Source organism: Alosa pseudoharengus, unplaced genomic scaffold (assembly GCF_046254945.1).
Source record: "Alosa pseudoharengus isolate Yale_2024_CS ecotype anadromous, Long Island Sound unplaced genomic scaffold, YU_APseudo_1.1 YU_APseudo_1.1_scf_7, whole genome shotgun sequence".
NCBI lineage: Eukaryota > Metazoa > Chordata > Actinopteri > Clupeiformes > Clupeidae > Alosa > Alosa pseudoharengus.
The window spans coordinates 12162888-12190880 of NW_027468859.1; the positions used below are offsets into that span (position 1 = coordinate 12162888).

Below are 27993 nucleotides of genomic sequence, written 5' to 3' on the forward strand. Positions count from 1 at the left end.
TTTTTTTTTCTTCCCCAAAAGTGTAAAAGACATCCCATTTACAGCATTAACGTTTACAAATGTACAACTGTACAGACGAAATAAAAGCATCACTACTATGTTTAGCAAGGCCTGTCCAACATCACAACTAGTTCGTATTTTTTTTTGTCTTCTCCTATTTAAACTAATAAACTTACACTTATTAACTGCACATATACTACATGTATTCTACAATTACTCATAAGAAGCAAAAAACGAAAAGCCATTAATATACTAGCATTACAGAAGAGTTGTATAGCATTTGACAGCAGCCCTTCCAGACACCCCCCACTCTGCATAACTTGCATATTCAGACTGAATCGTCGCTGAAATAATGCTCCCTCACCGGCTCATGCCCAAAAAAACCTTCGAAAAACACTGACCCCTTTCGCCAAAGTTACCATCACTTAGCTCAAATGAGCATGCTCGTATTAAATAGAATTTAAAAAAAAAAAAAAAATTCTCACAAAGGGAGACGTAAGAGCCAATCACAATCCACAAAAAAGCTTTCCTGTCTTGCCTGCCCAGTCAGCCAGCTATCCTCTCTCGGTGTGGAAGGCGCCGCCATCCTGGCCCCCGGCCCCCCTCCCCCACCCCGTTCCCGAAAAAAGCAACAATATCTTTAATATTTACTCATACATAAAGATGCTATACATTTTTGCCTAAACTAGTACTATGTAAAGAGATGATTTCAGTACATAAACAATACCGTTTTCCTAGGGCAGTGTTCATCTCAAATTACTACGACAGATAGATGTTCCACAGACATGATGAAGGAAAAAAATTATATCATTCCGTAAGCATTAAATCCAGACACGGCATGCCAGCGTTCCCCACTAACCAGTCCCCGCCCACTACCACCCCAATAAAACCCACCCACAACCCTCCCCTCCCACCCTAGCTCCCCAACATCCTACTCCCCACTCCCACGTAACGACGGAAAGACAACATTGGTCTCGCTCGGTCACGAAGAATGACCAACCAATGTGCTTCGGTCTCAGGCTCTGCTCTCGAAAAACAACTTAAAAAGAATTCAGTTCGGCACTACAGCCAGTAGCTCTGAAGGTAATTTAGGAGGCCGCAGCCACCCAAGTGAACTGTGGCCGGGAAAAAAAAGAACACGCACACGAAAAAGTAAAAGAAAGAGAGCGCAGGATGTTGAACTAACATAGCCTGTCGTGGGGGGAGTTTGTGACCTCACGCTAACTTCCTATCCTTGTCCAAGAAAATTCATTAAATAGAAGAACGCAAAAGAGAGAAAAAAAAAAATCAGCTACCACAAAGCTGTAGTCCGATGTTATTTCATTAACTGAGGAGTTTGACTCCAAAGAAAGGAAAAGTAAGAAATCAGAGGAAGTTGAGGCCTAATAACCCAGGAGCCTCCGAGCAACTCCGTGTCTGTACCAAGCAAAAGATCGGCGACTGGATCTGCCAAATATTCATTTGACTAACTCAATGGTACAAGAGACGGAGTGTTTGCCGGCAAGCTGAGTCGGTGCTAACCATCTATCCCAAAAACCGAAGCGCTAGATGCTAGATGGAGATTAGATTATTGATTTGTGTGAAATCAACTGCTTTGGCATTAGTACCACTGTCTAAACTCAGGGGGCCATGAGGTGAGGTCTACCAATGTCACCACTTACTGCTAGTATGTGAATTATGGGTACTAAAAATAAAATAAAATAATAATAATAATTAATATTATTTTAAAAAGTATCACTCAGTTTGGCTTTATAAAGTCACTTGCTGGTGTAAATTGTAAGAATTGTAAATTTCAGCAAATTTGTATACGTTTTCTACAGAGAATTTACAAGGTAAAAAAAAATGTACAAGATATATATATATATATATATACGTATATACGAAAAACCAGTCAGATACATCAATTACATCATAAACAAGGGCTAGTTGTGCTTTACCCAGAGATGGCCTACAGACTGTGCACCCCCTAGTGGTCATGAGGGAAAACTGCACCAGGGCAAGCACAGAGGCTATTGTCGCACCTCACTGCACTATGAGCTGAAGTCAACTTTTTTTTCCTGTCTCATTATTTTTATATAATTATCTCCTCTTCTTTTTCATCATCTTCTGTATTTTTTTTGGTAATTCCCCCAAGGGGAAGCAATTGAGGGTGTCTAGAGAAACCCAGCTGGGTCGAGTGCACCTTTATAGAGCTAGCCAAGGAGGGGTTTATGGGATGGGGGAGGGTGTGTGGATTGGGTGACGGATGGAGAGGGGTAGCCTACATCAGGCCGTTGGTGGGACCCCCGATCGGCCCCAGGTCTGAGCCACTCTTCATGTAGTACTTCTCCAGCTTGGCCAGGATGTGCTTACCGTACGTGTACTTGCGGAGGGTCGCAATATGAGGCCGGATCTGAGAAAGGAAGGGAGAAAATAAGCTGTGATGGATGTCCGACAATTCACTATTACATTTTTTTTCAGTTTTTTCGCATATCAACTTAAGGCAACTTCTTCTTGGTAATCTTTTAGCAGCAGGAAACAATACTACTTTCACTGAAATTACATAGCGTCTACATACATAGCTGTATTACAAAAACTGATCAATGCCTGATCTATACGTTGTGCGTCACCTTATGCATGATGATCTTGCGCTGGGCGGGCTCGGCCATGTCGATCATCCTCTGCACCACGTAGTTGGCGTACTGGTCCTTCATCATGGTGTAGAGCGCGCTGTGGGGACCATCCTTCTGACAGCACACCTCGTCGATCAGCAGCGCCCTCTCAGCACGGGAGGAGTGGATGACGCATTTCTCCACCACGTTACTGAGACAGACAGGGACAGAGGGGGATCAGATCAGATCAAATAATAGTGACTGCAGACTTTATTTGTGGTAGGTAGCCACATTAAAGGGGATGCATTATAAAGAGGCAGCCCATCCTGACCTGCACACTTAACATTTTATTTATTTTTTTGCTTTTCTTTTTCTCTTAGTTTAAAGGGAAATGGTAGGCCTACATTCATCCCCTGAAAGGAAAAAAAATAATACCTCAGCCAAGTTCTTATCTATAACATAAATGTATTGTTTTGACGGAGATCATCCCCTGCTTTAGCTCTATAAGACATGCCAGAGGCCCAGACAGACATCCTGCCAAGCCCACATTCCTTACCTCCCTTCCACCTACTTGGCATATTTTATATCTACACACAATATATATTTTTTATAGTGCCTCAAATGTGCACTCTGGATATTGGGCCTTTTGTTCTGTCGGTTGATCAGTAAACCAGATAAGGACAGATGATGCATTCATCAATGCTCAAAGGCATTCAGCTTGAAATAAAAACATGTGGCCTAGCTCCAGTCAAAAGAACAAAGGCCGATACAGTACCTTATTTTTAAACCTACAGCACTGACACAATGTTTCACTCACGATCATGCTGAAATGTTGACATTGCAGGCACTATTCAGCACTAATTAGAGAGCTGGCTAAAGAAGGAAACAGACTTGTGTGCCCTTTTTGATGTTGCACAGCTCTGTGATCAAGCTTTCCAGAACAATTCATTTAGATAATATTCTCTGCCTGTGAAATATGACATCAAACTAAAATATAAAGGTAACTCCAATCTTGTATCCTGCTTTTAATTAAATTACTGTATGAGTGGATAGTAACGATACAACTCCATCCAGTAATTTATTAATTGCTCTGTTGGACCGACACTGCCGCTCACTCACCTGGCGAACTTGTGCTGGCTCAGGGCAAGCACCTTCCCGCGCACCTCGGCCACGATCTTGCTCTTGTCCTCAGGTCGACCGTGCTCCAGGACATGCTGGATGACGTAGTTCCCATACTGATCCTGTAAGGCATCAGGGGAAAAGATGGGGGCCAATTAAAAAGTCACTCAAAAGGACTGAACTCGATCCATTCATTACTTACTAAAACATGCATTTTCAAAGACTAACAGGGTGTGGATTTTAGCACTTAAAAATTATGAAAGTGATTGCAATTCTGTTGAAGTATCAAGGCCAGTATCAATCATCCAATGAGACGAGAGGATAAATATATTTGGATGTTGACCGAAGGATGACAGCTTTACAATAAATGCTGATTAAACAGGAAACATTCTACCATTTAGGTTCTTCAAATTTACAATTCAATGGGTCTGCCATGCTAAAACACTTTCATGACAAATTAGCCTCATCTCATTGGATGTGTATAAACTGGCCTTTTGTGGTCCAGACTGAATGCAATACAGATATGATAAAACATGAGTAACATGCATGACACAAAACAAATAAATATATATTTAAGCAACCACATGTACATACATTACCCACACTTACAACCAAAACGTCAAAGGCTGGTCTTTACAATCATTGTGACTACAATATTTATAACGCCCATCTGACCTTTGGAGCGGGACTACAGGAGTGTGCCCTTGCTAACCCCAGCAATCACTCCGAGTGCATTCAGGTCCAGACACACCAACATTCGACTGCCATGTGGCTTCAGTACCGTGCCAATTTGCCAAACATTGATACTAATTAGTAGGGGACCCTTGCCCGTTACGATAACCAATGCAAACACGTGTGACTTAAGGGCTCGCTTTAAAAATATCTATACAAATAAATTCTGAGGACTCTGAGCTTCTCACTGAACTCTTACAAACCAAGATTAGTTAGGCTACGCAAACAAGCACACTGAAGTCAATGTTGCTGGTCCAACGTGGAACAGAAATGCTCTGGGGATTATTCCTATGAAGCATTCCGAACGGAGGGAGAGAGAGAGAGAGAGAGAGAGAGAGAGAGACAGAGGAAACACAGAGAGAGAGAGAGAGAGAGAGAGAGAGAGAGAGAGAGAGAGAGAGAGGAAACAGAGAGAGAGAGAGAGAGAGAGACAGAGGAAACAGAGAGAGAGAGAGAGAGAGAGAGAGAGAGAGAGAGAGAGAGAGAGAGAGAGAGAGAGAGAAAGGAGAGAGAGAGAGAGAGAGAGAGAGAGAGAAAGAGAGAGCTGGGGAGGGAATAAAGAGGGAGGAGGCAGGAGGAAGCGTGTCAGGCAGAGGTCTTTGAGTACAACAGGGTGGGGAGGGGCTGTTAAAAAGGAGGGAAGAGAAGAGCGGGACAGATGAGTGCAGGCGGGTATACAGGACAAAGGAGGGGTTGGGCTGGTCACTCTCTCCTCTGGGGGAGAAAGAGGAAGTTACATAACCTGTGGTAGCAGTTGACACAGCAGACAAAAAGCTGCTGCATGTGTGTGTAGTGTAGTGCAGTGTAGTGTACTATAGTATATTGTAGTGTTGTGTGTGTGTGTGTGTGTGTGTGTGTGTGTGTGTGTGTGTGTGTCTGTGTGTGTATAGTGATGTAGTGTGTGGTCTTTAATTATTTTTTTTTAGCAAAGCCGAGGACAGAGAGCCAGCAGAAGAAGGAACAGAGGAAGGCGACATCTATGTTAGACAAAGGAAAAGCTGGTTACAAAGAGGGAAGCTGCACCGTGGCAACTGTGCGAGGAAGATGAGGAAAAGGAAGAAGAGTGGGTGGGAGGAGGGGAGGTGCATTGCTCTGACCTTGAAGAGCGCATCGCTGGACCCTGTATGATATGTTTTGTGTGTCATCTCCAATGAAACGCCTTGATACTTCTAGATGGAATATAAGTGGGGTTGGGGGTGGGGTGGGGGGGGCATGGGGGAGGGGGTTGTGGATTCAGGTCATCCAGGTTATCAGTGTCCACATGGAGCAGGCCACTGGGGCAGCATCAACACACACACACACACACACACTTCATCTAAGCACAATGGTTGTTTCAACACGAGGCAACAACCTAAACAGTTATATGTACAAAATGATAGCCAACGACAACACATGTAAACTAAAAGAAAAACAAACAAACAATAACATAAACAAAACAAGATCATGCAGACATGCAGTCTTTGGGCGTAGCGCACACACCCACTTATGAACGGTGCTGCGAGACGAAAAAATAAATAAAAGATTCAGGTTCCCCTCCCCCTGCCAGGCCGGAGGAGAAGCCTGGGGCTGGAGTAGTGGCGCTTACCTGGCCCAGCTGCTCAGAGTGCTGGTGCAGCTCCTCCAGGATGGGCAGGGTCTGCTCCTGGGTGCAGTGCTCCAGGATGCGCTGAATCACCCGGCAGCCGTATGGGTGGGTGGAGAGCACAAACACCTACAGGACAGGAGGACACACACAGACAGACACTACATTAGGCCAGTAATGTCAACTGCACTGCTGGGTAAGAAGCACTCTTTCTGTCTCCTCATACCACTACAACATTCTCAAATATGGCGCACTGTCAAGGCCACACGTTGCCATGAAGGACACAACAGCAGACACTAAGGTGGGGATCACATTAGCCAGCGGCAAGTGGCGGGTTTCCTATTGTTCTCTATGGTTCGGCAGCGGAACGGTGGCAACGCTGACGTAACGCTAGCGTTGAACAAGCTTATGTGTTGCTTAGGAACGAGATAAAACTTATTATGGTGTAAGCGTTGCGTTAGCCGCTTGCCGCTGGCTGATGTGATCCTCGCCTAAAAGCTGCTTGGTTTAAATGATGCCTACGGGGAGTTAACCGCACCTCTGGAGTGCAATGTTAAAGCACCTGAGCCAATGGAATCCTACACTTCTTTGTTCTCCTAGAGGCAATTACTAATTAAATGGCTAACTTTTTTATGAAACATAAATGAACACTGTCCGTCAAAACAAAGCATTAGATAATGCATATGCATCCACAGAGTCTCATCTACAGTGAAACTGCGAAGCAGATCTAATCCCTTTAAATGGACGAGAATCTGCTGTAATCTGATGACTTCTACTGCAAAGCCTTATCCAATGACACAACTCTCATTTAATTTCGCTTTAGGCATTTGTGAATGTGTCATGTGAGGCGTCTGTGAGCAAAAGGCTATGGTGAATGAAACGCACAGCTGCTAACGCCACCGACATGTGCACAAGTTTGCACTGTATGTTCCTGAACCCCACACCATATAACTACGTACACAAACAAAGGGCTATCTCTGTAATTGTTGTGAATGGGTGTTCGGTGATTTACACGGTGTGTCTGTGCGTGTGTAAAGGACGTACCTGTCCCTGGAAGGCGTCGATGATGAACTGCAGGGCTTGGGGCTGCACACACTCGATGCACTTCTGCACCACATGGTTTCCGTTCTGGTCTTTCACACACTTAAGCACGTGGCCGTCCAGCTCTCGCACAATGTCACTCTAGAGAACGGGACAGAATAGTCACCTCTTCTTCATCAACCACACCCCTACACACATCACAATATTCTACACCACTTAGCCATTCTTCAATTACTTAAGACTTGTCTAAAAGAATCTGTAACTATCCACATCACTACCATTTACAAGCACACAAACATTATACTTGTAATAAAAAAAAAATAATAAAAATAAAAACAGCAATATGGTCATCTTTACGCTGCTAAAAATAGGGGTAAGTATTGGCGGGTTGACTTACAATTACCTGCTGGTCGGAGGAGATGGACTCTAGGGCCTTCTGGATGACACGGCAGCCGTACATTTGCAGGGCCAGGGGCAGGACGTGCCCACGGATACGCGTCGCCAATGCAAGCTTCTGATCCGCACTGCCGAACTAGGAGGGGAGGGAAAAAAAGACACACACACAGACACAGACACTTTAGTAACACATTAACATTATCACACAAACTGCAATTAGGTGTTCAGGTACTCCCAATATGAGCAAAATCATTATCAAAGCAACACTGTGTACAGCTAATGATTATAGTTCATCATCATTTGAAGGGGTTTAAAAAGAAAGACTCTCGCTTCTATGAAGGTGTAACAAAAGCCTTAGCTAGGTATGCTAAACTGAGCTGCACAGGAAGAAGTTTGGTGGTGGTGGTGGGGGGTGGGGGGCATGTTAGCACCTCAAAGAACTTCTGGATGACATAGTTGCCAAAGACATCAGTCATGAGCTGGTAGGCGGCCTGCAGAATCTCTCCAAACACCATCTGCCTCTCCGCTGGGGTGGCCCTCTCAAGCTTCTGCTGGATGAACCTGGGGAGGAGAAACACACACACACACACACACACACACACACACACACACACACACACACACACATCAGAAGCCCAAATAAACACCGTAACACACATTTATGACACATTGATACATTCATTTAACTCTCTCTCTCCCTCTCCGACAGACAAACAGAACAGATACAAAGGCAAAAGCAAAACTAGACATAAGCAAACATGCACGCACACGAACCTAGGCACCCCTGTGTACACCTGCTTGTGTGTATGTTTCCGTCGACACACTGGGGAGAACTCAACCATGAAAAGGGCTTGTTTGAGTCTACCTTGTGTGTACACACACAAACAGCCGAGAATGAGGTCACCGACGCAATTTCCAGGAAAGTGCCAGTATGCCTGTGACTTTGGACAAACAAGTATTCTAAATGACTAATTAGGATGTTTAAGTGGGTGCATCCGTGCATAAAGGCAAGTGCAGTGCACCTTGCTGTATGTCAGTCCTTGAGGAACTTGTGTTTGTACATTGAAAGGGCGTATCTGAGAGAGAAAGTATGTATATAAGGGAGTATGTATATCTGTGTGTATTTACAAAACTTTACCATGAAGGTACAACAATGTATGTGTCTGTGAGCACGTTCACATAGTCACCCACAAGAACACAGACTAACCAGACAGCTACAAGTCCAAGGGTAACAAACAGACCTAAGTAATCTATACCACTGAAATGCCTGTGTGTGGCACACCAAGTTCACTAATTTACTAAAAGAGGGAAGTGGCATAGTGCATAGTAGTGCTTCTGCATCCATCTGTACGACAGAGAATGATTATGTGTGTGTGTGTGTGTGCACGGACAAGTATTACTTATTTTGTGCTTGTGCGTCCATGGAGTCGTGTGTGTATGCTATAGTAGTGCTTATGGATTCATCTGTATGAGGCAGACAACGACAGGTGTGTGTGTGTGTGTGTGTATGTGTGTGTGTGTGTGTGTGTGCACCCACCTGGAGCCGTGCTGGTCCTGGGAGAACTCCACCATGTGGCCGGGCAGGTCGCGCAGTTGCAGGTTGGGGAAGCGGTTGTTGCGGAAGTCCTCCAGCAGGCGGCTGCGGCCGGACGGCATGACATCTGAGCGGCTGTAGCGTGGCCGTGACGACGGCGGGAACAGCTGGCTGCTGGAGCTGAAGAGGCTGGAGGCGCCCCCGCCCGTGCTCCGGTACTTGGCCTCCGCGCCCGGCGCCGCCGAGATGTAGCGTCCGCTGCCGTTGGTCAGGCCGCCTGCGTGCAGGAGGGGTCAGAGGTCATGAGAGACGGAAAGGAACCGAGTAAACAGCATTAGGTGTCGGGCACAAAAAGATAAGAAGCGTTGGTCAGGCCGCCTGCATGCAGAGAGCTCAGGGTCAGAAGTCATGATGAGACGGGAAGCAGAACAGTTTGACATATTGTTATTTCATCAATTCAGGATTGCAGTGCATCTATACCCATCTCTGTCTATACACACACACACACTATGAACCACTGGGAGTCTTATGTTCAAGTACTGTTCCCTAGAAAGCCTAGAAAACACCTCTGGTGAGAACTATGGGGTTTGACATCCACCAAATGTGCTAGTGGTTGGGTTTGGGGCAGTGGGGTCTTACCCAGGGGGAGGCTGGAGGAGGAGCCGTGGGAGGAGGGCAGGGAGGGCGGCGGGGTGAGCGGGGAGTGTCCCGGGGTCAGGCCGATGGGGCTGGGGGAGGACGAGTAGCCCAGGCTGTTGTAGAAGGGCTGACCGATGGGGGTCAAGCTGCTGCCGCCGCCGCGCTTGTACAGGTCAGAGCTGGGCAGCAGGGAGTCACGGCGAGACGCACTGCTGCTGCTGGAGCTGCCCACTGCAGAGTGAGAGAGAGAGAGAGAGAGATATTAATGGGGGGGTTGGAAAGAGAGAGAGAGAGAGAGAGAGAGAGAGAGAGAGAGAGAGAGAAAGAGAGGTAGAGAAAAAAAGAGAAAGAAAGAAAGAAAGAAAGAAAGAAAGAAAGAAAGAAAGAAGAGGATGGAGGTACAAATGGACAAGCAACAGATGGAGCAAGTTAGCAAATCCTCTTAGATTTATAAAAGCCATTATCACTTCATTAAGAGCTATACTAATCTTTAGCAAATTAATCTTTAATTAATCTTTAGTTAATTCACTTCAGCTATTATAATGCATTGGACTGTTTTCCAAATACATTTGTGAATACTTTTTGTGGCTCCCCCCCCCCTCAATCTAAGCAACACAAATGTGTGGTATATCAGTCTATTACACTAAAAATACTGGGAATAATTCATAGACTACGGAAGCCGAGAGGCCATGTCATATCATTATTTTTTTCACCTTTTTATCTCGAGGTATCAAAATAATTAATTTGTGATCTCAGGAAAACAACACAATTAATTCAGGATCATAAGAAAACAACCGAGACGTCTAGCTACAGTCACGACCTCAGCGTTTCCATTCAACTCATGGGAATTAGTGATGCACATCCGTGGTAATGTGCATAAATAAAATGCAACACCTATTGATTCCAATTATGGGACACTTTGCCTACATTGAGTGAAATGGACACCCTCCTCTCTGCGGTCGTAATTCATTCCGTCATCTAATTTTTTATAATATTCAGTAGGCTATTATTGAATGCTTAGCTGGAATGATGTTCTTCCCTATCGTCTTATTTTTTAAAGCAGGCGTACCTGCTATGGGTTTTCTACAGGAATGGCATGTTTGAACGGGCACTGCACAGTTGTAAACTTGCTACGTGTGCGAAACCTTTGGCGTCAGCAAAACAACTGTGCACCGATGTGTGTATTCAGTTTGTTTTATCCTACTGATTGCTGAGATTCTGTGAAGGTTAGGCTACATCACACTATGAGAATTAACCGTTTCCATCAACTTTATTCGCATTACCTTATGCGCATCGAGAGGTAATCAACCCCCCTCTAGCGATTAGAATTTATAATGCGCATTTCACGTTTCCCACCGGGATTTCTTATTCGAATAGTTAAAATGCGCATTAGGAAGTTTGATGGAAACGTGACTATCTCCGCCAGTAGCCTAAAGATGAGCCGGGCCAGTCGTTCAAGCAAAAAGGGGGCATGAGTCGTAACGCTTAATGTGTTGTTTTCTCGAGATCTTGATATTTGGTTGTTTTCTCGAGATCTCGACTTAATTGTGTTGTTTTCCCAGAGATCACAAATTAATTATTTTGATATCTCGAGATAACAAGGTGAAAAAAATAATGATATGACGTGGCCTCACTCGGCTTCCGTAATAGACACTTCTCTCACTCCCTCTCAGAAACTTAAACTTCAAAACATCCATCATCACACCACACTTTAAAAAACGCCGCCCCCCCCTCCTCCTCCTCCTCCCCATCCTCCTCAAACCCACCTGAGGATCCGAAGCCGCCCAGCGCTGAGCCAAGGCCCACACCCAGGGAGCCGCCGGTGCCGCTGAAGCCCAGCGAGGAGCTCTGTGGCGGGGGAGGCGGCGGCTGGGCCGTGGTGTGGGAGAAGAGCGAGCTGCTCTGGGAGGTGGGCGCCACGGAGCCTGAGCCGTAGAAGGAGCTGGAGGGCAGGCCGCTAGACTGCTGCTGCTGCTGCTGCATCTGCTGCTGCTGCTGCTGCTGCTGCTGTTGCTGCGGCTGCTGGCAGCCCATGGACCGGTAGAGGCCGTTGGCCGGGCCAGACATGTTGTTGCCCGAGCCAGAGGCGGACGCCGCTGCAGCTACAGGGTTGGGGAGAGAGGGGGAGGGTTTGAAGGGGAGGATGCAGAGGGCACAGAAGTGTCAATCATCTTCAAAAGCCTTGTCCAAAGTTCAAAATATAATCAAAAGGTTAGCACAACTGAGAATGTGTATGTATACGCTTGCACCTCTCAAATACAGGAAAGAATCTTAAAAAAACAACAGCCACTTTGATATGTTCTTACATAAACAGATAAATGTTTATATTTATAAGACATTTTTTTTTATAAAAATATACTGCAACAGTATGGAACTGCTATTACAGTGACACAGTGTGCTTATGTAAAAGTGAGCCAGAGAGTCCATTTAGTGGGCTATTAGGAGCCAAACTAACTGCCAGTTACTTAAGAGTCAAAGTGCACTTCAACAAATGTAAGCTGTGTTCACTGCTGCTCTGAGAATTCCTCTATGGCTTCGCAATAATGGCTTCTAATAATGATTTCTACTTTCATTAGTGTTATAAAAAGCCTCAGCGCTCAATGTGACACCCCTGAATGTTACTGGAGTCCACAGCCAAGGGTGTGGTAACTGCAGAGAATATTATGACTGAGAGAAAACAGCTCTCGGGGCAGCCCCAGGGTGCTTACCGGCTTGAGCAGCGGCAGGGTTGATCAAGAGAGGGGTCTGCACCAGCCGGACCGGTCCACTCAGGCCTGTGCGCGCTCCAGGACCCATCACCAACGCACCGGTCTGGTCGTAGTAGGCCGCAGGGGCCAGAACCTGGTAACCTGTGAGAGCACCGACACACACAAATAAAGACATTTAGGTCAGACACTCACAACTTTGGGGTAACTTTTTGAGCAATGTTGTTGTTGGGTAACCAGGTAACCAGTTCCATGTGTTCTGATTGGATGACAATTCATCTATGACCAAAGTTCTTTCTCACATAGATTGTTGCCCAATATAGAGGTGAATGTGCCAGAACGACACTACTAAGCAACATTGCTAAAAAAAAAGTAGCATTGTGGGGGGAGGAGGCACAACTAGACACAGCGTCGAGTCCGACCGCAGTCACCTCCCAATCCCACCCAATCTCTCCCCTCCACTCGCTTCCGGTCACTCTCTTCTCTGTCATTTCTCAATGAAGGCGTAAAAAAGCCCCAAAACAAACTTAAAAAAATAGCCTTGTGTATCATCAGGGCAAGAGGCTAGTGAACACCAGTTACACTGCATCTTACAGACCTACAGGGGATGTGTCCAATATGCGGTAATTAAGATGTGCAAGGAGACTCTATAGAATGCTCTCTTCTTTCTTCTTGCTCAGTACAAGCCATAAATGCAAATATTGTATTGTAGGGCAATTTTTAAATGTAGTTGTCCTTTCCATTTTCTACCAGTTTTTGTTAAATTTTTGACTAAACATTGGGCCACAGTCCATACAAGATCATCAACTGATTAAACTGCACTTTACCTGAATTTAATGTCAAAGTGCAATTTAAAATTACATTTTTAGGTTGTAAAAGGATTTAAAACACTAAGAAGTAGGAGCTTATTCACTTGTCTCTTCACCGCCTAGAAGAAAAGGAAGATCCTGCTGTACTGGACTTAAAGTTTAATATTACAAACCACCAGACCAATCAACTATTTCACCATCAAAGTAGTCACTGCATCATTATTTTTCACCCACCTGGCTGACCTCACGTCAGTAACTGGGAATTTACACCAGAGCGGTTTTTAGTCGCCCATCTGACATCAGTCTACTGGTAGCAATAGAATTCCCTTAGAAATCAGTTTATACTGGCATCTCTTCATGCACATATTACATAGAGGAAAGTGTATTTGTATGTTTTAACAGTGTATATGAAACGTACACAGAAAACCACATGGATAAACACACTGTAGCGCCACGTTAGAAACGTAAATAGACCTCAAGTTCGCCTACAAAAAGGAACCAAAGCTGCTATCTTTGCCCATATAAGGAGATCCGGGTGTTAATTGAAGCTAACTACCTATGGCAAGTTGCATCGCAAGTTAGCTCTGGGGTAGCAAAAATCTAAGTCTGCCATCTTAACGTACCAAAGATCACAGTACCCACTCGAAAATAGAGGACAAAAGTGTGTTGAGCAAAACGTCTGCATTTCAGACTTCTTTGTCCCAGGGAAAGTTGAACAGATGCGATAATTCTAAATGTTATTTTCCCATAGAAAAAAATCGCAAGATACCAAATCTCAAAATATTTTTTGTAGGCGAACTTGCTTGCGGTGTAAATTCCCAGTACGAAGGGGCTGTTTTCTCACCTGGCATGCTGGTAAAGGCCAAGGCAGGGTTGGCCGCTGCGGCTGCCAGAGACTCCTGCTGGCTCTGCCCACCTTGACCCGGGGTCAGAGGGCGCTGGTTGTTCCCTGCACGCATCACCTGCAGGTCAAAGGTCAACATTTTATTAACATACAACAATATTAAGGATTTTTTATCAACTCACTACCATACACATTTGTCTCATTTGGAGACAGCAGTTGGCACTGGCAGTTACCTATAACGCATTATCACAGAGTAAAAACCAGCTTCCAGGGGTAATTTAACAATAGAGATGTGAGAATGAAGTCAACACGCTAAAGTTGAATTGTTAATCACTGCTCCTGCAACTTAGTAGGAACGCGGGTTTGAAAGGGCAAAGGGGAGGGGAAACTTACAGGACACCGTTACTTTATCATTACAGGGAAGTGTGCGCGGATACAAAAAATTTTATGGCATTCTGTTCTTAGTAAAGATTAACAAAGTCAACTGCAGAGCTTAATAATTACACTAAAATGCCTCCTGAAAGCAAAACAAGTTTACATTAAAAAAAAAAAAAAAAATCAACAATAGTCTAGAAAAAAAGCTAGGAAAACTGATATACCAATGTATGTGATATTTAGGACATAGCTAATGTGTTCACATAGTGTCTTTGCAATAAAATATCCTATCGTTATGTACGCACCTGTGGCTGTCCAGGCTGTCCTTGATTGGACGCCTGCTGGTTAGCCGAGTGATTGGCAGCTGCCGCAGCCTGTTGTTGGAAAAGGTTGGCTGGGTACACACCCCATGGGACTCCGTAGTACTGTGGCGGCACGACAGTAGGACCTTGATTGGGAGTAGACAATGTGATATTGTATTAAGGGCCGTTCACACCAGGAACGATAACTATAAAGATAACTAAAACAACATGAGCATCTACACCAGGGCTATTCATTTGGCGGCCCGTGGGCCAAGTCCGGTCCCCGAGGTAATTTGTACTGGCCCTTCAAAAAGATCTCATCTCTAGCAAGCGCATTCGTTTTTCTCCGCTCTGTTATCTCTCACTGACTCTGTAGTCCTGCAGCCACTGCATCTCAGCCGGTTGCGCAAGTTGAACGTAAACTCCATCTTAGCTTAGTTTCAAAGTCAATTGACACTACGTTGGAGTTCATGAGCTACTAATGGTTAACGGGTTGCACCACGCAAACAGTTTCAACATGACTATTTACATCCCTCTCTTTAGCTGTAAGATCCAGTGTAAGTAACGTTAATTGGTGAACACGGTCATCTCATTTAAATGGTGGGAACTTTAAATGTAACAAATATATAAGTCGAGAAGAGTTACATACGCGACCGATTACACACATTTAATTCACCTGAACAGTGTCTGAATCCTATTTGTAATCACTGGGCATCGTATGGACCTAGCAGTTACTGTGCAAAGCACAGATTTCACCTGTTGATTTGTTATCACACATTTAATTAACCATATTAGCAATAGAGTTAGTATCACCTTCACAATGTAACCGCATGCGGTAGCCTGGGCCTGTGCCTGAAATATTCCCAAAACACAAATACAACAAAATAACCATCAACAACCGGCTGATTATGTTGTTGTGCATTTACAAAATACAACATATTAACTCCTATATTGCTGTTGTTGTACTTTATTCTCTCCTGTTAACCCTTAGTGGGTTTTTGAACATTCTAACATAAGATTCCGTTCCGCAACAATTCAAGATTCTAAAATGCTATGTTGAATTCAATGAACCCAGATATTCTTTACAACGTTCATTTTCCAACATAGTCGTCACATCGGTGTGACGGTACACTTTTAAGGGTTTTAATGTAATAACTAATATTTCAAGCTGTAATCTCCGGCCTCTCGGTTGTGATACTTTTCATGAACTGGCCCCCCATTACAAACTAATTGAATAGCCCTGATCTACACTGACCAACGATAAGGAAAGTCTTTCCTCATGATGAATGTGATGTATAACATTTGATGGATTCCGACTGTGTACGCTTTTTATCGTTCTCAAAATCGCTCTGACCGTGGTCCCCAACAATATTGTCGATATGTCCTTATCGTTATCCCAGGTCACTGAAACTTCAATGTTATACTGTACACGCCCACTACCCCTAACTTACTTGTGTGATTATAAGGCTGACATGCTACACGAGTGAGAGTGTGTGTGTGTGAGAGTGTTGTTGCACTCACCAGCGAGTGTGGCAGCGGCGGCCAGGCCAGCGGCGGTGTAGGGATCAGCACCAGGAGGAGCGTTGATGATGTAAGGGTTTGGCACAAACGCTGGAGCAAGGCCTACACAAGCAAAAACACAAACAGGGTTAAGAGAGTCTCAATGAGACTGTCACACACACACACACACACACACACACACACACACACACACACACACACACACACACACACACACACACACACACACACACACACACACACACACACACACACACACACACACACACACACACACACACACACACACAAAAAAGAAACTACACTGAACCCAGACCCTTCATGGACTCTGACAGACGACAACCAGGCATATGGTGGTCAGAAATCTTCAGACACAAATACAGTGGGCCACATAAAAGGGATGGTCAAGGATTTTCTTTTACACACACATTTACTTCCCGCATGCTAACCCTAGCCCCACCATCATAAACTAGCACTCTGTGTTTGTGTTTGACACATGGCCTACCGAGGTGTGGTTGTTGAGCAGCGGCCAGGGCATACTGCTGCTGCTGGGCTGCAGTCAGCTGCTGGACAGTCAGGTGATTGGACCTCTGGAACAGCTGGACAAGCAGAGCACAGGTAATGGTCAAACAAACACCAAAGACCATAGAGACTACACCCAATGTGGAGATGCACCAACCAAATTTGGAGGGAAAAAAATGGAATACTACATAATACATTTCTACAATACAAACAAATGAACAAAGAGGGCGTTCATCCGTTCTTTCTTACACAACTAGGAATCCCAACAAGTAACGGCCGGGCTCCCAACAGGCGCCCAACTGAAGTGTTCCATTCTCAGAGTTTTGGAGGACTGGTCTAATTTTTCCAGTGTGCGCACCGTCAGGTGTAGCCAGACCCATTGATTATAATGGAAGCTATTTTTTGCAGCACACTACAGTTGCGTGCACGCCCGATGTAGTACTGCAGTAAGGATAAGGATAATGCCTAAGGGGTACTACTGCCAAGTGCAGAAATGCATATCATGTCTATAATTTATGGAACAATTGAATAAGTTAAAGCAAAAAAAAAAAAAAAAAAAAAACTCCCTACTAATATACTCCCTTTTCTATAATTTCATGAGGGGGATAGTGGGAATAGGAACGCCCATGCTCCACTCAACAACACAGGGTCTCCCATGTCCAACCAAAGACAGGTGTTACTCACCTGCTGGCCAGAGTTGTAGTCGAACAGGCCCACAGGGGTGCCGGAGGAGTCCACCTGGATCTGGTTGCCGGCGTAGTCGAACTGCAGCGCTTCCACCCCCTGCTGCTCCATGCCGCTCAGTCCCTGGGGCTCCTGGCCCTGGAAGTCCTCGGGCGCCTGTTGGGGCTTGTTGGCGGCAGCAGCGGCGGCCGCTGCGGCGGCGACTGCTGCTGCGGCGGCGGCAGCGTTGGCGGCAGCCTGTAGGGCGTGGTGCTGGCCCATCATCTCCAGCCCAGCCTGGCTTGGACCCATGCGCTCAATCGCCTCGGTGGGGGAGGCCTGCCGGCTACCTGGGGTGGGGCTGATATGGGGGGAGGGCGCAGGGAGAGAGAGGTAGAGATGGAGGGAGGAGAGGAGGAAAGAGGACGGAGGAGAGGAGAGGAGAGAGGGAGGAAAGAGGAGGGAGGGGAGGAGGAAAGAGAGGGGAGGAGGAGAAAAGAGGCAGATGTGAAATAAAGAGAGATAGAGAAAAGAAGGAATAGAGAAAGAGATGGAAAAGAATAAATGATGAAAGACAGGTGGACGGGGGGAGGTCAGTAAAGTGTGTAGACAAGGGGGGGGGGGGAATAGGAAGAGGTGAAAATATAGAGGAAAGAATAAAGATAATGACAGGGATGCGCAGCATGGGTGAGGAAGGCAGAAGGTGGGAGGAGAGAGAGAGCAGGCATTTAAATTACAGATCCTTTCCACACTTGAGCAGCTTGCATCAGGTCTAACGGCATGAGGCAGCAGGTGAGTATGTTGAATTCTAAAGCAGACATACGGTATTTAGATAAAGAGACGCTCGAGAATAGAGCACAGAACATCCCCACTCAGCAGAATGCCAACCGGCCCGGCAGGTTCACACACCTATCGGTCCCCAGACAGGTCTCTGGGAAAAGTGGAAACACTGCAGAAGTGTAGTGCTTGCTTTTCTCACCTCTGAGCCAGACTTAATTTCATAAGCAAACCATAAAAAAAAGAGTGTATAGGCACAAGAATAATTGTAGGGGGGATCCAAAACATAACCTATTTAAACTGAGCTACGACTCCTGTTTGCCCCTGTTGAAAGCCACACACACACACACACACACACACACACCTCTATTCTCTTATCTTGTCCAACTCCCATCTCACCCATGTGTTCACAAACCAATACCATCAGCTTGGAGCCAAACCAAGTCATTGGGAAATCAGTGGGCAGTTGAGGTGAATGAGGTCGTTACAGAAAAGCTCCTCTTTGGCCTGAGATAATGTTATTGGTTTTTAAGTCATGGCGCTAGCACTCATTCCAAAAGATGTAACAATTCAGTTCAGACAAAGCCAAGACACGTCTGACAAAAGAAACTGCCCTTCTTGCGTTGAACTTCCTATAATTTGTCTTATAATGTGGAAGCTTTTGGAATATGAATATGCAATTATCTGTCCTTTCCTCCATACTGTCGTTGTGGTCTATTTTTGCACAGCTTTTGTAGTCCATTTGGCTGGGACTGCCTCCACAATTCTGACAGACATTGCAGAGCAAATGTTTGAGTTCGCAGCACAGAGCGAATGTAAAAGGCAGTCAGGAAGGTTACACAGGCTGGTTGGAGTTTGTGTTGGAAGTCCAAAGCATCATTAAGGATTGTTTCTCAAACGCAATGTGTCAATGTGTGTACAATATCTTCTTTAAGTCCTTTAACATGTGATAAACAACCATGTGCAACCTCCCTGACTACCAACAGAACCTTTATTGTTAGATTTCCAATGCTGCTTCAACATAGCGGATCTGTGCAGGTGTGTACTGGAAAGGTGTTTGGAAAAAGATTTTCTAGGAAGACGTCTAGGAAACGTCAGGGAGCAAAGGCAAGGTATTAGGAGTAGTGTGAGGAGTGGGCTGGCTGGTCGGCTTACTTGAAGTCTTTGCAGTCACGGTCCATGCCATTGAGCAGGCCTCTCCCGTTGGACTTGGAAGCGTCACCCTCCTCGCACACCTTCATCTCGGCACTCTTGTCTTCCTCGAATGGGGACGCTTTGTCTTTGGGGTCACCCTTCTCTCGGCCGTCTGGGTCCCCGTCTCCTCCACCCTGAAATAACAGAGCGTTTCCACTGAATTTGAACTTGGTCACTGTTGGACATCGTTAATGTCTATGAACAACATCTCAGAGCCTATGCATAACCCACCCACCCTCAATCAAATCGCACCCCTCTTTTCAGTGATCTTGAATCAATCCGTTGATGGATTGAAATTGTTAATGGAAAGGTTTGGGCCACTAAGATTCCCAGTATGTCTTAGATCAGAACTATTGATTGCACCATTCAGACATGTGGCTGTCTATCCATCTCGCCGCTGCTGCCTGCACACAACATGTGTTCAGTAGCATAACTAGCCAATCTTGCACCTTCAGAGGTTATCTGGGCTCGGAACATTTTTGCCTGAAATCAGAAACTTTCAACGCGACCATAAATATTTTTTTCTCACATCCTTAACAGCCTGGTCCCTGAATTCCAGCACAGTGCCTAAGAACTTTAAGCCCTGTGGAGTACTCGGTGAGTAATGACCTTACCTGTTATCCCCAATCCTATAGGCAGCCCTGATTTCTGGTTTGTCTCTACTCTACTGACTGCATACTGAATTGGGGGGGGGGGGGACTTGAGGGGTGCAGGGATGGTGACTTGGAGGTAGCATTAACAGAATGTTCCAGAAGGGCGGTCCATGACTTACGAAGCCTCCGTTGCGGTAGCGGCCGTCCATTTTGTCGCCTGGGGAGGAGCTAAGCACGTACTCCACCATGCTGACGCCTAGGCCGCCGCCCTCCGAGCGCGGGGACAGCACCGAGCTGGCGTCTCCATTGCCGTGGAAACCCTGGCCAGGTCGCCTCTGCACCATAATGGGCTGTGATACGGAGTGGTCTAGAGGAAGAGGAGGAGAGAACAGATAGAGGAAGAGACAAAAGAGGGGAAAACAACGAGTAAAAGGAGGGAAAGGGACAGACACAGAAATGGAGGACTCATTATTTTCTATGATCCGAGACAGAATTTAATATTTTTGTTTCATACATACAATACTTGAGCCCACGGTTTACTTGAGAATTATGTACATTTTAGTATGTACATATCAGTTCAAACTAGATACTGTCTGTTAACCGTTCATTATAGATGAAGGTATAAATCACCTATTGGCTACCTAAAGATCAAGGTAAATAAGATGGGAGTGAATTAAATGATCTTACGGGAGGATCCCCAGGCGTTCTCTCTCCACTCTTCCCCCAGTAGCATCCCTTTCCTTCCATCTTTGGGCAGTTCATCTGATTCCCACAGCTTTTTAGCAGGCAGTAGCTTCAAAATAAACAAATAAATAAATAAACAAACAAACAGGAGCACCATTTTTATTTTGTAATCCCTTGAGGCAATATGCAATAAACAAGCACCAGCCCATTAACAATCTGGTTTATTTCCAGCCAAATTGACATTTCAATATGAAAAATTAATTTTCATGCAGATAACGGTTGTAAAAGAAGTGTTACCACAAGCCCCAAGGGAATACAGCCAAGACGAGCAAATCTAACGATGCAGCGCAAAGATCAATGATAAGTCTTAATAATTATTCAGTCCTACAACAACAAAACAAATGCTGTTTAGGAAGTGCAAGCCCCTTGGCAATACACCTGGTGAAACTTCAGAACCAATAAGTTGCTCACCACAGCGTCTAACTCTACAGACTAGCTATTTAATCAGTTTCAAGGAGGAAATATTACCCTTTGTGCGGGAGGGAAATTAATATCAGCCTCGCCACGGAGGGAGGGATGGCTGAGTATACACAATAATGCTGACTTCCAAATTATCCTGACCAAGCGTATGCTTCGTTCTCTCTCCCTCTCACTCAGACACAGACAGAGACACAGACAGAGACACACACCTCAGGCTCAGTGTGCAACCTACCTCGCCCATCCCACGAGACTCCAGAGCCAAGGCCTGGAAATCGTAGTTCATCTCGTCCACAGCACGCACCTTGGGAGGGAGAAAAACACACTCAATCCTCACTGTTGTCTTTCCAGCTATGCAGTAATCACCTGTATGTGGGCTGCATTTTGACTTTATCAAGTTTTTAAAGCAACACCAAAGAACTTTTCCTCTGTTGCACACACGCTATTTGTTTATCCAGCAACGGCTTTGCAAATAACGATGTCCATAGACAAGGTAGAATATGTTGCATGATTTTATGAAAGTATTATGTATTGCGACATCATGCAAGTCAAATGTGTAGTTTCTTATGTCTCATTCCATCGAACTACAAGCCTGCTACCCGATCTGGCAAACTTACATAGTGTGGTTTTAGCCGATTGAGGGCCGCGAAGCGAATGCAGAAGTGCCGTTCACCCTGTTACGAGTTGATGAACCATGGAAACAATTTTGGAAACATTATTTTAAGGTACAAAAAAATCTTTGGTGTTGCTTTAAATGACAAATAACTGGTGCACAGCTACAAGTTACAAGAACTGCCCATTCCAATGGCTTTTCTTTTCTTCTAACTTCTTCAACTCTCTGAATCATCTTTGGTAATTCTTGAGAAGATTAGAAGGCAAAAAATGCTGGGAAATTACCATGATTCCATAGAAGTGGACAGAAAAGGTGGGGCTACTCAAAGTCTACGGAACCTTTTAAATGAGCTAGATGGTGGGTATGGTCACAAAGTGTGCAAAGATTAGTTACAGTCACACAATTCAGACAATGCATATTCTAAACCATTTACTTTAATAGGATGTAATAATCCTTAGATTTAGACCAGATTCCTTGAAGGACCCCCTTCAGCATATTCAGCAATCACATATTTTCATCATCTTGCAGCTTTTAGACAAAGGGAGAGAAGCCTTTATTTGTTTATTGTGCTGGAAAAAAAAAAAAAAAAAAAAAAAAAAGTCCTTTTCTTCCTAGTTGTTGGGCTCTGGTAAAGCCGTGGGCCCAGTATGAAAGGTAGTATGTTTATGCTTTCACCATGGGGTGTTCTTTTCCATTGTAAGACTGACATGAGATAGCGGTACACCCTGCTGGCTTTGTTTGATGGGGTAGGGTGAAGCGGGTCAGTGACACAGATAGTTAAAAAAGAAACCAAAACCTCACTATAGGACACATGGCAAGCCCTGTATTCCAGAAGTGCTGTAAATGAGTACACTGCCTGCACATTCTTTCCTTGACTAACTCAGTTGAATAAACGTCTGGCTCACGATTTGATTACAGCTTTGAATATGCCGATATGATCACTGCGTAACTAGAATACAGTTAAGAACAAAATTATTCATACCCCTGGCAAATATTGATTTAATGTTGATTTTCTCTATCAATGTGTTTGTTCTGACTGAAAACAACACTTCCACATGCTAAAAAGTTGCGAGACAATGTGGTAGACACATGGAATCAGAAAAAGAAGCATTTATGTTTTTGATTTTTTTTAATGGAAAATGGTGTCCAAAATTATTCATACCCTTTTTAAATAATCAACGGAAACATATTTTTTTGCCATCACAGCGCTCAAAATGCTTTTTAGCAGCAATCCAGGTTTTTAGGCAGGAATGATTATTTGCCATCACTCTGGCCTTGTACTGACTTTTTTGACGCATTGAGGTCTGGACTCTGGCTGGGCCACTCTAAAATGTTGATATTGTTTCAACCAGGGGAACCTGGTGACCTTCTCAAAGGAAACGGTAACACTTAAAACAAGGGACTACATTAAGATTCTGGAGGAAAAGATCAGGCAGTGTGCCGAGAGACCTACCCCAATAGACGGCATTGGACCATTAAACCACACAATGATCCAAAACATACAGCCAAACAAGGGAAGAAATGGTTAACAGAGGACAATATCAACATTTTAGAGTGGCCCAGCCAGAGTCCAGACCTCAATCCGTCCAAAAAGTGAGCACAAGGCCAGAGTGATGACAAAGAATCAAAACCCGGATTGCTGCTAAAAAGGTGTGGACTAGAATCACTGTGGAGACATGAAGAGGCTTGGTAGGTATTATAAGAATCATTTTGAAAGCTGTGAATGCAAATGAAGATGTTTCCTCTGAATTTGTAAAAAGGGTTGGAATAATTTTGGACATGTCATTTTTCATAAAAATTTTAAAAAAGGGGAAAACGCTTCTTTTTTTGATTCCATGTTCTTACCCCATTGTCTTACAACCTTTAGCCATGTGGCAGTGTAATTTTCATTTAGAACAAACATATTGGTATATTAAATAGAAAAACAACATTAAATCAATATTTGCCAGGGGTATGAATAATTTGTTCTTAACAGTATGTGGCCTGTTTTGCCATGGCTCCATATAACAAAACAGCTAAAGGCTTCATCAGAGGCTTAAAAAAAGAACTACTTTCTTGTTAGCACCATCTCATCTTCAGAGTCAGGTAATTTTAGAACTTTACTCAGACCTTCGTCACAGGCTCAATATTCACTCAGTCCATCAGTATTTTGAACTCCCAGTTTAAGCATATTCTTACGGCCCCTGAACCACCCTCCACGTCATCTGATTTATTTAGATAAACATGAAAGAGCTTGGGAAGCCAAGGGGAGTACTGAGCACTATTTTCATTATGACACAGTGAGAAGATTTTGAGGAAGAGCGCTTGTCGCTTCAAACAACACCACAGAAACCATCAGTAAAAAATCCCATTGAGGTCTGGAGTTATTCTGAGTCTGTGAAGTTGCTTTGTAAATACCAATGGATCTCAAGAAAGTAACTAGAATGACCTTTATGATATACAACCCCTTTGGATCAACATTCTGTCACTTACTCCAGTGTCAGAGCAAGGGAAATTCTTATTTTGCACAAGTTGCTTAGGCGTAATAGGAATGCTAAAATGTTTAAAATCTATCGCTGTTCAACTACCTCTAGGATATCCTTCAAGATATTTCCATACACTAATAATGCTGCATTCCAGAAAACTCGGACGTATGAAGTAGGGGTAGATCGACTTGCCCCGAGTTTATAAGCGGGACTCCGACTTAAAGTGGCATTCCATTGTTCTGACCGAGTTTGTCTTTCGAAGTTTCTGGAATGCAGCATAAGAGTGGGCTAGATGGATAAGGCGGCCCACCCAGGTCATACCTGATCGACGTGGTTGCCATCGCCAGTGGGCCAGCGGTGTTTGCTGGTGGCACAGCCCCCGAGCTGTTCCCCTGGCTGCCTCTGGAAGAAGTACCCGACGGTGGCGTCGTCCTGGGAGCGGCCGCTGAGGGGTGGCTGCGGTGTGCCCGGGGTGGGGTTGGCCCCTCTGTCCATGCCCTGCAGAGGGTGCGTGCCTCCGGGGCCCTGGCCACCACCCCTCACCCCTCCGGTCTCGGGGGCACCGTTCGTGTGCAGCATCCCACCTCGTGTCTCCTGCCAGGCAACGTCATTCATACCTAGGATGCTGCATGGAACGCTCATTCCACGGGGAAACCTGGCAGAAAATAAAGAACAGTTTGTTTCCTATATACACACTGAAGAGCTATTGTTCTTTCCTTTCAATCATATACATACATCACTTACGTGCAAACAAACAATAGACAGTAAACATTTTAAAAAACGGCATCCAAGCAAATCATTTCTATATAATAAAATGTAATACTAGAATTCTGCACACAACACATTATCCGCCCTCCCCAATCGAACTGCTACCCACCATTAGCTACTGTAAATGTTTTCGGGGGTTACAGTCATGGTAACATAAGTTACGACACACACAGCTTTTCCTTTGACTAATTTGGACAACTTGGCCTAGCAGGCCTACACACGTTACATTGTATCTTCCGAACGAATCTGTCATAATATGCCCAATTTAAATCAGATCAAAGAATTTCTGGCTATCTTTAGCACTACGTTTTCTGTTTAACTAGCATAAAAACAAAAATATATAGTTGTACCAGCTCTGGAAAAAGTTAACCATCTACAGGGTCTGAATGCATGTTGACGGTTAGCGAGGTTGGCTAACCAACAAGGGGGTAAAATGCTTTCGCGTAAAGCACGCTGTCAAAATGACTAAGTTCCTATACGTTAGCTTCAATAACTGTTACAAAGTTGTTACACAGATGTCAACTTAATTTATACTAAGTCAGTGTAGGTATTCACCATCACTGAAACGATTAATGCATTACTGTGATATTACCTATTTAGCTAAGGACAAAATATCTTGGTTATTACCTTGCAGCTAAATAAGTAGCGTTAACATTAGCTCGCATACAATAGTAGCTCATGTTAGCACGGCCAGTTCATCTGGGTATTGTTGGGCTAAAGATTCATCATATGATCACGAGTTAATCGAGTAGCATTAAAATCTAATCGTCAAAAAGTTAAATAGCCAAGATAGCTGGAGGTCTGCCTGCCGTTGTTCTCCTTGCTATGTGCTAACGTTAATTTAACTAGATAGGGATCAATGGGCAAATCGGGAGATGGTTCAAAATAAAATGGCGAGTTGGATCTCTGCAGATAACAATTAGCTAGCTAGCTGGCTGGCTAGCGAGTAACAGATATATGTACACGACAGAAATAAGCTTCCTAGCCAGCTAGCTGGCCGTGCTTGCATTTCAGTCAAGTAATGTTAATGTAATGTTAATGTATGATAAGTAGACGAAGTAACGTTAGCTAACCAAGTTGCAAAAGCAAACAAAGGTAGATATCGTGTTGAAAGGATAAACTCAATCAACTACTCCAGGTAGCCAAGTTAGACATCGAACAAACTAAATTATGGTCTTGATTACCTTAATTTACATAGAGCATAAATGGGTGGTAGAATCGTATTTCCGATCAAAACCTTGCTATGTACATCTTCCAGGCTGACGTTACATCAGCTAACGTCAACTAGCCCGCAGTATTTTACAAATGGCTAGCAAGCAATCACTCACTGGCACGGAGTAGGACAATATGCGTAGCTAATATTGTCTACTTAGAAACCCACCTAGCTTTGGCCTGGCTTCAGCCATTATTCTACAGATCACATAATAACACAGCAGCTCGGTAGCCAGATACCATTGCTAAAACTTAATTAACGCTAGCTACCAAGCACATGCTAACGTTACCTGGCTAACTGACTGGTTTATTTGCCCTAGCAACAGCTAACGCTAACAGGATACAGAATGAACATTAAAGTTAACGTTTTAAAAACGAACATCCCATTATTCAGTTAAAGTGGTTGCCCCAATTCAAAGTCTATTTAACTGAAATGAGTAGAGAATGTAAGCTAGCTTCAGGAAATAATGCTTGTTGAGGACAGTAGTCAACTGGCAAATCCAGTTTAGCTCGATAACATTAGCTTTGAATCTAGCTTACTAACAACACAGCATTAGCTAGCTTGAACGTTAGCTCCGTGGCTAAATTATGTCGGACAGATACAGCAAGCTTTGTTAATAAAACAACGAAGCATCTTACCTTTTAATGTAAAATACTTAAAATGCGGTATTAAAATGAATCCAATTAAATGCTATTCACATGCTATTACAACATTCCCCTAGGCCTTATGTACAGCGTTGAAAGATAGAGCATCACCCAAATGCCGTCTGGAGAGCATTAACAAAACACCATCGCTGCTGGGTAACTACACCACTCACTAACAACATGGCCCCCCTCCAAGTTCTAAACAGAGGGGCCTTACCCGCTAAACAAAAGGGGGAAATACTCAGCGACCAAAGCAATAATCCACGTTATTTCTCTGGAATATATATAATGTGGTACCAATTAGATACATTCTTAGTACTTACACGCAGTATTTTTCGCTGAAGACCGATGTTTTAAAAATACCCTGTTGTCGACAATCCAGCTATTTTGTTTTGTTTCCGTGGAGATCGGTGTTTTAATGATTTAGGTTTGAACGTGCTAGCTATGTAGGAGTTTGGAGTATCACGCTAGTGCCCTCCCCGCAGACTGAATGCATATTGTACGCTAGACCTGCGCACTAAAATGTCAGGTTCGCAGAAACATTATCAATTAACCTGAAGAACACAGATCAAATGCACTTTTTCGCCAACGTGGTCTTCGATCAGCACCAGGAAGAACAAAGGCCTGTTCGTGAGCATGTGAACTTTGGCGCATCTGCATATCAACAGCTTTTCCTGTTTTAGGTCCAGGCCTGCGCTACAGGCAGTTCAACAAACAATTATCTAAAAAGATGAATACATTGTTTACTATCTGTAGCAACACCCATAAAAAACTTTCATTTATATGAGCATATTAGGCTATACCAAAATGTACACAGGCCTATCATATGATACATAGGCCTATAAAAACTCAGTGTCAGGCCAATTGATAGGCTATAGCCTAAATTAATGTGTGTTCACATTCCGTATGTAACCTATAATTCATCTCACTGGCTCAGTTTTATATTCCTACACCCCTATATATCATCCAAATGTAAAGTATTGTTTAAAACTCATTGTGTCTCACATTTACCATGGTGTAGCCATCTAGCAACATAAATTCTCAAACTGACACCACAACCTCTTCTTCTAGCTCATATAGACCATTGTCTGTCCAGTATAAACAATTAGCCCTACCCTAATTCCACTGTCTCAATAGGCTGCTGTCATTGATTGCTGTCAGTTGAATGTCTGACATATCTGTAAGCCTAC

General features: G+C 44.2%; 1 protein-coding gene across 9 annotated transcripts; it reads right to left on the reverse strand.

The window, feature by feature from the left end:
- Positions 1 to 927: 927 nt before the first annotated feature.
- Positions 928 to 27427, reverse strand: pum2 (pumilio RNA-binding family member 2). 9 transcript variants are annotated; one of them, XM_076272299.1, is made up of 24 exons: positions 27127 to 27427; positions 24500 to 24833; positions 21336 to 21404; positions 20627 to 20732; positions 20119 to 20306; positions 19308 to 19480; positions 17397 to 17736; positions 16696 to 16789; positions 16191 to 16292; positions 15483 to 15521; positions 14673 to 14815; positions 13993 to 14110; positions 12343 to 12483; positions 11401 to 11736; positions 9635 to 9865; positions 8999 to 9272; positions 7893 to 8022; positions 7469 to 7597; positions 7069 to 7206; positions 6028 to 6153; positions 5540 to 5611; positions 3711 to 3832; positions 2610 to 2802; positions 928 to 2392 (listed from the first exon to the last, which is right to left on the reverse strand). In XM_076272299.1, exons 2-24 carry the CDS (start codon positions 24818 to 24820, stop codon positions 2261 to 2263), a joined length of 3717 nt encoding a protein of 1238 aa, XP_076128414.1. In that variant the 5' UTR covers positions 24821 to 24833; positions 27127 to 27427; the 3' UTR covers positions 928 to 2260. The 9 variants fall into 9 exon arrangements, with proteins under 9 accessions (XP_076128414.1, XP_076128413.1, XP_076128411.1 ...); XM_076272298.1 differs by having other exon boundaries at positions 5540 to 5608; positions 7463 to 7597; XM_076272296.1 differs by having other exon boundaries at positions 7463 to 7597.
- Positions 27428 to 27993: the final 566 nt, after the last annotated feature.

What these genes read in the sequence shown, in the direction of transcription:
- pum2 (XM_076272296.1), bottom strand. Translation starts at nt 24,820, where the DNA reads ATGAGCGTTCCATGCAGCATCCTAGGTATGAATGACGTTGCCTGGCAG. An exon ending in CATGCGGTTACATTGTGAAG is followed by an intron (nt 14,816 to 15,482) that starts GTGATACTAACT and finishes CTCCCAATCAAG; the next exon opens with GTCCTACTGTCGTGCCGCCA. An exon ending in GCAAGATCATCATGCATAAG is followed by an intron (nt 2,393 to 2,609) that starts GTGACGCACAAC and finishes TTCCTTTCTCAG; the next exon opens with ATCCGGCCTCATATTGCGAC.